The sequence below is a fragment of the Ranitomeya imitator genome, chromosome 1 (assembly GCF_032444005.1).
Source record: "Ranitomeya imitator isolate aRanImi1 chromosome 1, aRanImi1.pri, whole genome shotgun sequence".
Taxonomy (NCBI): Eukaryota; Metazoa; Chordata; class Amphibia; order Anura; family Dendrobatidae; genus Ranitomeya; species Ranitomeya imitator.
Window position 1 is genome coordinate 1,029,503,156 of NC_091282.1, and position 12,122 is coordinate 1,029,515,277.

General features: G+C 41.9%; 1 protein-coding gene across 2 annotated transcripts in view; it reads right to left on the reverse strand.

The window, feature by feature from the left end:
• ZNF827 (zinc finger protein 827) overlaps positions 1-12,122 on the reverse strand; it is a 291,725-nt gene that overhangs the window by 141,910 nt on the left and 137,693 nt on the right. For both annotated transcript variants that reach the window (XM_069744030.1, XM_069744029.1), the window contains exon 4: positions 5,675-6,128. In XM_069744030.1, coding sequence (XP_069600131.1) covers positions 5,675-6,128 — 454 coding nt within the window. The remainder of the gene's footprint in view (positions 1-5,674; positions 6,129-12,122) is intronic.

Below are 12,122 nucleotides of genomic sequence, written 5' to 3' on the forward strand. Positions count from 1 at the left end.
ATGAAAGCTATGAATAAAAATTATGGTTATTCCACAAAATATTGATTTCTGAACTCTTCCGAAGTTAAAACATTAGTATTGTTGTTTCTAAATGATTATGAACTTGTTTTCTTTGCATTATTTGAGGTCTGAAAGCACTGGGGTTTTTTTTTTTTTTTTTAATTTTGACCATTTTTCTTTGTCAGAGAATAAATACAAAATTTATTTCTTGGAAATTCGGAGACATGTCAGAATTTTATAGAATAAAAGAATAATTTACATTTTACTGAAAACTATCCCCATAAAGAGAAAAATCAGACAAACTGAACATTTTGCAGTGGTGTGGTAATTTTTGCCAGAGCCGTATGTTTGGATCTTCCTTCTTAGTAGAGATGGCATGGCAACAGAAGCAAACAAAACAAAAATGTAAAACAGCTACTTTGCTCTAACACTAAAAGAACATTAATAAACTTCCTATGTCTGTCCCCTAACACGATAATATTATGGAGACATTAGTTCTGTATGCCGAGGACCTAGAAAAGTTGGTATTTTTCCTGCAGAAAATGTCAAACAATTAAGGGCACTATCTAATCACGGTTCATCATCTCGACAGTTACCTCCTTTTCTCTGACTTTTTTTTCGAACTCCGTTTAAAATGTGATCTTTCTAACCACTGAATCCTCTCCCGCCTGCATTCAAAGGTCAAAAGCACCACACTCTCTAAGGAGCAAGGATCAAGGGACATGAGAACACAAAGCTTTTCCAGGAACACATTGGAAGGCATTACAGAAAAATGCAGAGAACAATATACTGTAATATTTTCAACTACAAGTCATCTGGCTATGACATTTAGTAAAACGCAGCTTGTATTTTTCACCAGCCAATTACCATCCATTTAACAGCGCTGCCAATCTCTCGGGGCTTCTAATGGTATTTGTAATCATCACAAGTACAAAAAAAAAATAAAGTTCAATTTCAAAACACCAAAATAGATTTATTTTAACTATAAATGTGAATTCATTACTGCTCTGTAGCTTTGCCGACTAAACTCTGCCAGCTCATAATTTCAGTAATTTGCTGGAATATGGTTGGTCAAAGGGTAAATGTAAGATAGGGGATATTACATAGCTGGACGATGATCTAGCTCGGAGCAGAGAGACTATTATTCACAGATCTATGGCGTAGCAGCAATGTAACAAAGTTTTAGTGACCCGTCCCTGGCAAGCCGGTCTTTGTCTCCTGACCTGTCCCTGGCCAGCCGGCCTTTGTCTCCTGACCTGTCCCTGGCCGGCCTTTGTCTCCTGAAGATGGGGTGAATAAAGCAGCAGAATGGTCACTGGATTTTATGATGCACAATTTGAAGTGTAACAAGCTTTTCCACTTTATATGCATGCATTACTCTTTTTAAGCACTGTAACAATGGGCATTCATTTCTCCATATTATTAGAAGGATTGGACAATATTTAAAAATAAATAAAGCCCCCTAATAAAAGTAGGAAAAATGATAGAAAAAAAAAAAGCAAACTCTCTAGTCGCACCAATACTGCCAGTCCAGTGGTCCCTACTGGTCTTGGCTAACATTGCTGAAGCCATACATCCCAGTGAGTGACGCAGACAAACTAATACATGTGATGTAATTGCTTAAAAGGGTTGGCTACTACTTTTTTTTTATATTGCTGGCCTATCTTTAGGATAGGCCATCATTATCTGATCGATGGGGGTGCATCACCTGGCAGGAAATTCTCGTTTCTATAGAGGCCACGGCTGGTACTGTAGATCCACCCCATACTAATAGGAGTCAGGGGTGGAATTGCACCCCTAGCTGCAGTCACTGGAGTTTTGATGGAGCTACTGTGTTCTGGCAGCCGCCGTCTGCGGTGACAGCTGGTTATCTGTGGTGCAGGGTGTCAGGTGATCAGTTATTGATGGCCAGCAGTAAAAAAAAAAAATAGAGGCCAAATTCTTTAAATAAAGTAAATAGGGACCATTGAAGCTGCTTAGCTATAGCAGTCAGTAATTTAATAGCATTTTTGTATTTAAATTTTGGACCACTCCGTTATGGATATTGTCAAACAAACTAATATTCATTGTCATAATTCAGAAGAAAACGTAAATAAATGCGGTAGGGAATTAGAGATCTCATATTTAGCAAGTAAATGCTGTCTAAATCGTGACATGCAGACTAAAGATGAGCGAACATCGTTGGCTCCCTCCTTATTCGGCAACCTATAGCGCTTACCGAAGAAGCTGCAGCAGGAACCCGGATACCTGGAGGGCTCCCAATAACCAGCTGTTCCGAGCCGCAGCTGCATGTGTCGCTGCTGTGTGACAGTCACAACACACAGGCTCTCCATGCATGCATGTGTAGTGACTGTTACACAGCCGCGACACAAACAGCCCTGACGACGGACACCTGATTATCGGGTGCACCACATCATGGGTGTCAGGTCCAAGCATTCCTACATGAACAGTTTCCTGGAAAGTGGATTGGTCGTCGTGGGCCAGTTGAATGGCCACCAAGGTCTCCCGATCTGACCCCCTTAGACTTTTATCTTTGGGGTCATCTGAAGGCAATTGTCTATGCTGTGAAGATACGAGATGTGCAGCATCTGAAACAATGGATACCGGAAGTCTGTGCTAGCATTTCTTCTGTGTTGTTGCTATCAGTGTGTCAAGAGTGGGAAAGAGGGTTGCATTGACAATCCCACACAATGGCCAGCACTTTGAACACATTTTATTAGTGGCCATAAACTTGTAAATAACTCATGAAAGAATAAAGTTACGTTAAAACCAAGAACGCCATTGTTTATCGTGTGAAATTCTCAATAAGTTTTATGTGTCACATGACCCTCTTCCTATTGGAAAAAATAAAGTTGGATCCAAATTGGCCGACTTCAAAATGGCCGCCATGGTCACCACCCATCTTGAAAAGTTTTCCCCTCTCATATACTCATGTGCCACAAACAGGAAGTTGATATCACCAACCATTCCCATTTTATTTAGGTGTATCCATATAAATGGCCCACCCTGTATACTTAAGCTACTGCAATGCCCTGTACATTGGGTAATTGACATAGCTAATCAGAAAAACTATACTACATTTCTAATTGGAAGTATTTGCTAATATTATTACTAATACACCTATTACATATTTGGATGTAAATTTGGAGATGGGAGTACCCCTTTAAAGCCTTCATGACGTCCGCCATACATGCACAGTGCATGTCGGAAGAGGGTGCATGGAGCGGGCTCTCACAGTGAATATTACGCCAGGACCTGCTGCTAACAGTATTAATAATTGTTAGGTTGTTAAATGCTGTTCCCAATCTGTGACAGCAGCATTTAACACGCGCAGACTTGAGTGCACATCATTTTATCTGCCCATCGGTGCACCCATATGGCTACTTTCACACTTCCGTCGGTACGGGGCCGTTGCAAACCGTCGGCCCGACGTACCGATGGACGTTGTGCAAAATAGTGCACAACGTGGGCAATGGATGCAGCTTTCAAATACATCCGCTGCCCATAATGAGTTTCGGGGAGGAGGGGGCGGAGTTTCGGCAGCGCATGCGCGGTCGAAAATGGCGGACGCGTCGCACAAAAAAAGTTGCATTGAACTTTTTTTGTGACAACGGTCCGCCAATTACCGATGCATCCAGTGCACGACGTATGGAACGTGTGTCCATACGTCGCGATGCGTCGGTAATACAAGTCCATGTGCAAAAAACGCATCCTGCGGGCAACTTTGCAGGATGCGTTTTTTGCACAGATCGACGCATTGCAAAGTCTTTATAAAGACGGAAGTGTGAAAGTAGCCTAACAGGATCGCGGGTCACCAATGGGTTGTCAGAACAGCCGGGGGTCAGCTGATAACCCCTGTGGCGGTCACTACGGAGCTCCTTTGAAACTCTGCCTCTGGCTGGGCTTCAAAGGAGACCGTGATTTCTGCTATATGCAGTGACTTCTTTCACTGAAGCTACAGTGGCGGCGAAGATAGAAGCAGAGTGCCAGCACTGCACTCGCATCTCTCACAGAAACCATCACCTGTGATCCAGGACATCTTTGGAGGGCGACAATGAAAGAAACTAGTGAGTAACTGCAGTGCTGCGTGTGATATCCTGTTCCAGGGGGGCGATGTACACTGCAGGGAATGAGTGCAGCCCCAGCATCCTGTGATGTCACTTTCCACACTCCTCTCAAACTAAACGTTACCGGAAATGCAGTAAAAACACATTTAGGGATTAGCAAATTACAAAAGTGGTACGGACTACTTATTCTTATCATACATCATCAATATCAGATCAGTGACATATCAGCTTTGACGGCAACCAGATGAAAGTATCAAACAAAGCTGCGCTGTTCAATGTTAGCGACCGTTACTGAAAACTGTAAAGAGCCAATGTGCAGTCCTTGGAGGAGGTCGCTATTCAAGGAACGGGGCTGTACAGAGAAGCTTCTCTCAATGTGATTACATGCATCTGCCGCCAGAGCTAATGGCAGCTGATCAGTGGAGCTGCTGGGGTCTGACTATCCCCAATCTGATATTCATGACATATCCCAAGGATTTTAGAAGCATGGACAACTCCTTTATGCAGGTAAAATGCTGCTGCCCCAACAACTATCAAATATAAATCCACATGCTATAAAGACACAGAACAGACTTGAAAGACATAAATGATATATATCTCTAAATAGGAGATCAGGTTCTGGTATTTGAAGGTAAAATGTGGGGCAGTTAAGATGGCAAGAAGTCTATTGCTAGTAATTCCCTGAACAGACATCTTCATATCATAATGTTTACCTTGCAGCACTTAATATCTGGTTCAGGGGACCATAAAGTACAAAACTCTTTGTTACAAGAGTACCGTAGTTTAGTATCATTGTGTTCATGCATTTTAAACCCTTGATTTCAACTTCTGGCCGTGTATAAAAAAGTTCAGGATCAGGTATACTGTATTTAGCTTTATTTCCCTCACTCCCAGAAGAACATAGAACTCTAAAGAGTGTATCAACAAAGTGGCGATTATGACATTCCTATGCATGTTGTCCTCTACTTGTATTTTAAGTACTTTTAATGGAATTTTTCAATGTAATTATGAATTAATAAAGATTTTAGTATTCTTTATAGTAGTACTATCTCTTTGTACAGGATTGTATTGAAATTTTTGGATAGACTCAATTATTTTTAGCCCTTTTTATTATTTTGTGGCCTAAGGTATACAGTAGGTAACTCTGTAAATGGCAAGGTTATAGGCCTTTCTCTTCTACCGGACTTGAAGACTGTGTCAAAACAGTGGTTGGTCTGACCCAATGCCACCAATTTTGCAGGGTTTTCCATGTAAACAATATTATTTATTCTGCTTGGTTGTTTTGGCCATTTTTTTTTTAAAGTAAACATGAAGAGCCGTCATATGTTGTTGTTGGGGTCACTTTTGAACTGACTTGTCAGAAAGAGAATTTGGTATGTTCTAGAAATAAAGTAACACTCGATTGCCAAGAAGCCTACTTAAATGTGATAATGTGTTAATCAACGTGGTTGTCACTTTAGCAAAAACGACCACTACAGCGGAATAGAAAAGTACCACTGTCTCTGTGAGTAAATTATAAAATTTCCCAAAGTTTGACCTCGCTCTGACTTCTCTCACTTATTTGAAAGGACAATTTAGACTAGATGAGAAGAAATGATGCTTCATACCTGATAACTTCATCAGAAAATCCGAAGCCATTTTGACAGAGATATCCTGACTAAAAAGGGATGATGGACATGTAACAAAGTCTAAAGCATCTTTCAGCTTCATGCTGCTGTTGCTGTTAGGTCTCTCAGGGAAGGGCATCATGGACGGACAGTCATCTTTAGGTTCTTCCTTGATCTGTAGGGAACTCACAGCTGAAGAATTGATCCGACTTAAGTTTTCGGGAAGCAGAGAGCTTTGCGTCGGTGAAACACTCCCTTCATCGTTACTGCCCAACGAATTATTAAAAGGTGATCCCTTATTGTCAGTATCACTTGGCTCTTCCTTCACCTTGGCTTCAGCTCGAAGAAAGTGCTGGTGGCAGCGCATGTGAAGTTTCAGGCTGAAATGTCGTGAAGAGGTGAAAGGGCAGAGCTGACACTGGAAAGTCTCTCCTCTGTCTTGGTGCTGGTGGACCTGATGGTGGAATCAATTTAATAAATATTAACTTTTTATTCTTTAAATCACAATGCAGACCATATTCAAGTAAGAAATCTACAGTCACAACAGCTAAAAAGAATTATCAAATATGTTCTTATGGGACCAGAAAAGCTTATGACTTCAAGCTTATGTGGCAAAAAGGAAAATCTTTACATATGTATTACAGTGAAAAATAAAAAGTGATTTTCTGGTTCATTAGAGCAGTACATACAATCAACTGTATACTGAAAATCCCCTTCATTTACAATCTGCCTCTTTCTCTACAATTTGATTTATACGCATTATGGCCTTTTGAGGTTCTTTTTTTGAAGGTTTCAGCTTCTATAACAATTCTATAAAGATGAAATTATAGTAGCTAAAGTATTGAGAGTTCATTGATAATTTTCCTTAAACCAGAAAACTACCCTTTATTGCGGTCACCAGATTTTACAATATTAACTGTACACATTATAAATACCGTAAATCTTTCAGACTCGTTGAAGTAGGTATACTTAATTGGAAATCCTGGTCAGAAAGCATGCATAGTCCGTAAAGAAAATTAAATCTTACTCTCTGTCCTGATCCTTGGTGTCCCTCCTCCTTGCTGAGATCTAACACTGCTCAGTACAAGCTGAAGTTATCATATTGACAGTGTGGCCGAAGAATACATTTGAACTCATGAGCTTTCTCATTTTTTAGCTGGATGTAAAGAAATCTTATTTTAAAGGGAACCTCCAAAAACACTATTTACCTGCAGATATAGGAGTAACCTGAAAGTAAAAATGTAAAAGTACAACATGCCTGGCATACTAGAAAATTAAGTTTTAGTCTCCCTATCGCCGCTTGCTCCCAGTGTTTAGGTCAGTGTTGGTAACAGTTACAGTCACCACTTTCTATGCAATGAGCACGCTGTAATCACGCCCCAACACTTTGATTGTCAGTGTGCAGTGAGTGTGTGTGCAGAGAAAGCAGTCAACGTGCCGAGGAGTGATTACAGCGCGTCCGCTGTGTCGTGAGCGGTTACTGTAACTGCTCGCTGCACCGCCCCAATGACTGGAAGAGAGTAGCTGCAGGAAAAAAATGTAACTTTATTTTCTCCATATAGTCGCTCTTCCAGTAATCCGACCAAGTATGGTTTAAGTGTTATTTACCTGCAGATACCACTATATCAGCAGGTACAGTGTTATTTGGAGGTGAAAGGTTCCATTCAATATTTGGATTATACGCCCATTCTGAAATAGCCTTAGTCATTTAAAAAAAAGAAAATCTATGTGCCCACAATCAGGAAGAGCAGCGGTTTGTGTGTAGCCCACCTGCGATGCTTCCAAAACACTGCGCTCTACATTAGAAGCACGGTGGATGGGATTTATAGAAATCCCATGCCCACTGTACTTCTATTTACCGCTGCGTAAACTCACCCACGGTGCTGGTTTACGAGCCGCATGTCAATTATCTGCAGCAGAGATGTTACGCTCCGCTCCATAGTTTCACCCATAGCCATTCATTAGATGTGGTAAATTCGCATGGCTCACTGAACACGTGTGGATTTACATGCGTGATTAGAACGCAGAGTTTTGGATGCAGTAAAAATATGCTGCGTCCAAAACGCTATCATTTCCTGATTGTGAGTACATAGCATTCAGAAATATGCTTTATAGCCAAATGGAGCCTAGAAACATTTGGCCTTAAACTGAATTTGACTCTATAGGAGAATATTGTGTGTGACCTGAGCAAAGGTTATTCTGCAGGTACAATGTAACAGGTAGGCAGCGTCCAGCGCTTGCCTATTGTGAATGGTGTGACGTTGTCTTACCTATACATAGCGCAAAAATAGAAAGAACTGTGGCAATCACCCTGTGGCTACAAGAGTCCTTTATTAAATACAGAGGATATAGAGCAAAAAAGCATTATCGCTTATTGATATATAGATGAAACCGGTCATTGTAATTATGTATGCAAATATAACAAAATGACACGGTCATCAAAATCATATGGATAAAAGTCAGACACCGAGCATCCCCACCATTCATGAGCCATGGTCGGCGAAACATCACAGTGTGTGGAGATGGAACACCATGGTGCCATACTCTGTGTAGTTGCTATTCTCAAGAGCAGTAGTACAGACAGTGGCGCAACGCCAATGGCGGCAAGTCCAAACAGCCTCTATGGGGCCGGTTTGTCGGGGGTGGCTTGGTGCCTCGGGCCAGCATCACACTTTCAACTGTATCAGCATACTTGATGCCAATAGATAATGAATACACATATATACAAAAGTAAATATATAGCATGCATTAGAAAATAATACTAAGCCTACAACATAATGCACATAATCTTCAAAAAGTTGACACGTCACTCCTCTTATGCTTCGGTGCTCGAAACAGGGGTTACCAAACCCTTATAATACAATGTAAAAAATGTAACAGCACTCAAAATGTATATGCTTGAAGAAGAAATTCTTTTATTGAGGATGCAAATTCCAGAATATGACTGTAACGTTTCGGTCATAACATTGACCTTCATCAGACAGGGAAATATCAAACGTGCTTAAACGTGTGCACTCTCCTGTGAGTCTCTAGGAGTGGGGGAGGACCATTCTTATAAGAAGTTCGGTGGTTAGATCCGGGGCCATGCGCTCTACATGTGCGGAAGTGTCTGGTGAAAAGGCGCCCTCTTTGTCGTCAAAGCTCAGGCGAAACGCGCGTCGGGCAGGTGCGGGCCACCACAGGACCACCCATATGGTTAAGTATTCCATCTTATTACATAGTCGCTTTTTTGGTCTGGTTTATGGGCTCTAGGTTTATCAGATATATAGAAACTACATTGTACTGTTATGTAAATGTGCTGCTATTTGCACTGTGCTGCTATACAAATTAGTATATTGTGCTGCTATATAAATTCAATGTAAATGTGCTGTTATTTGCACTGTGCTGCTATACAGATTAGTATATTGTGCTGCTATATAAATTCAATGTGAACTATCTACATTGTGGTGCCGCATAAATAACTGCACTGTGCTGCTATACAAATTTGTGCACACAATTTGAGACTTTGACACATTGCCTTTTGCTTTTTATTGTATCTTTTTCTAATCGGACAGCATTTTGGTACTATTGATTCCCTTAAAATAATACACCTTGTGGCACAATAACATTTTTTGCTATATAGTTTTTAGAAATGGTGACCTTTTTCCAGACATGGCAGTTATTTCTATATTCTGTGGTTACAAATATGGGAACTATTGTGTGCATATGACCTAATGTTCATTGGGGATATACCCGTATTTATTACTTGAATTTAGGAGCCACAACATATACTATATTGGTCTCTGTGATACCCTGTACTTTTTCCCACCTGGTTTTTGTTCTCCCTTTTATATATGTTATATGATACTTTTTATGATTAATAAAATTACGTTTATTATGATTCTTTGAGTTGTGCATTATGTTGTAGGCTTAGTTGATGCCAATAGAGTTGAAAGCAATGATGGAGGAGGGAGAGTGAGCCGACGCTCCCTCCTCTGTCATTCTCATCTGTCTGACATCTCAGCGCAGTGGGCGCAATGACGTCACTACAAAGCGCCTGCTGTGCCTAGCAGTGCAAAGTTGCAGAAAACACGCCGAGATGACCGGAGCAGCAGGAAAACGAGGAGAGATCACAAGCTCTTCAATGGGAGCGGAACTGCAGTACTCTACAACAGCCACTACAAAGCTGTGGTGCTCTAGCCCCATACACTGAAGTTCGGCCACAGCTCCAGGTATTAGCGGAGCAGTGGCGGTGCCAGGTATCAGATGCACACCAATATGATATTAATAACATATTCTAAGGAGCAAAATCTTCAATTCTATAGATGCACCTTATATTTATGTCCTTCCTGTTTCTTATACATTAGGTGATGTGGGCATGTGGTTTTGACTATTTAGCAATGACAAAGGATGATCAGTGCATGCTTTAGTAAGGGGAGCATCCTGGACCTGTCACATCATACAGCATCTCGGCAAAAGGATTTGACCTCACTTTGAAAAGTCAAAAAATATATAAATTGAACATTTAGAGCTTATAAACTCTAGTCTTAAAGAGGTGAAGATCCATTTTGTAAGGCTGCAGCTTTCACGTCCGTGCTGTAATGAGGCAGTGACCCAAGAAGGTTCAACCTAAGTGTTTTTATTTGCCAACTTACAAAATAAATCCAAACTTTATCATCCGGTTTGCAGCTGGAACGTTTGTATCAGTCCGTTTCCGTTGGCGACTGCATCACCGTATAACTCAAGGGTGTGGTAATGGCTTTGATCTAGTTTCTATGTTCAATTACACACGGAAAGGCATACACATAAAAGAAGTCTGATCTGTAAGGATCTCCTTAGGTAGTCCAAGGTGGCCAACCACTCCTGGGCAATACATTTAGCCAAAATGCGACAAAATGGAATTGTCTCCAGGTAAAGAGTAGCATAGTCTACTACCACTAATATGTGATAGTGGCCATGGACTGACTTTAAAATGGGCCCTACCAGATCAATAGCAATACACTGAAAAGGTACCTCTATAATAGGCAGAGGAACTAATGGACTAAGGAAACTTACGGTGAGTTTGGTCAGCTGACACTCTGGGTATGACTGACAGAACCTCTGAACCTTGGCATGAATCCTGGATAAAAAGAACAGTTGTAAAATATGATCTTGCATCATTTTAACCCCTAGGTGACTACCAGCTGTTCCACTACTTCATCCCAGATTTTGTCAAACCGATATAGCAACACCTGATTGGCCGCCATAAGCAGAAAAGCAGCCTCTGCTCCAGGTTGCTGAGCCACCCTATTTATCTCTACTACCCTTTTGTGTCCCCAGGTCAGAGTGGAATCCTGGAGCAGAGCTGTCCCAGAAGTTCCCAGAGATATTTTCAGATCTGGGAATGATGTGGTCTCCTCAACATCTCCTGCCAACACCTCTAGGGGAAACCTATCGGGTTTACACTCTTTCCCTATGAGGGTAACCCCTAAGACAGGTATCCCTGCCTCGGGATCTTCGGGTCCTGCGCCCTGACAGACCTTTACTCTGGAACTGTTAATTTTACTCTCTCACAGGAACCAGAACATGGGGCAAGTCTCTTCCCAAAACAGTCCCATAAGGAAGGGTCTTTACTACTCCACAGGGTGGAAAAAGTAACCTCTGCTGTCTGATAATCCCAAAGTTCAGCGTGTATAAAAATGACCCCGACTATCCCCCTAGTAGGTTCTAACAAAAAGATCAATTACCCAAGGACAAGTGTAACTAGGCCAGGGGTGTCAAACTGCATTCCTCAAGGGCCGCAAACAGGTCATGTTTTCCGGATTTCTTTGTATTGCACAGGTGATAATTTAATCACCTGCACAGAGAATGATTCGAGCACCTTGTGCAATGCTAAGGAAATCTTGAAGACATGCACGGTTTGCGGCCCTCGAGGAATGCAGTTTGACACCTCGGAACTAGGCTAAGTCAAAGAAAGCCTCCAACCGGTGTCCATTGATACCACTTGGAACAGATGGAGTTCACCAGCTGGGGCGAAGGCGTCGGTGGTGTAGACTGTCTGGGCATACATCAATAACCAGCAAGTAAACCCACAGTCCATGGGTTCAGCAGTCAGGGGCCAGTTAACAGCCACAAGTCCTGGTGCTTGGCGGCACAGCTAGTCCACGATACCGGTTTAAGGGAATCTGGTATCCTGCCACCCTCATTCCAGGGAACTCCCTCATTATGGGCTCTTTCTGACTGACCCCAGCAGAGGGTCATGTCCCTTTTCCAGGCTCCTGGGCTAGAAGAAGCTAGCACGATACCCAAAGAGGAGCAGAGTCCCATACCAAGTCCTGAGTGGACATATATCGCTCGATCAGGCTAACCAGCTGATCTACGTTACACGGGTCTCCTTCCCCACCTGGCGCTGTGTGGCCACTGGCAGAATTCGCACCAACCGGTCAACTACTACCTGATCTACCATCTGGACTGGGCTCAAGATCTCAGA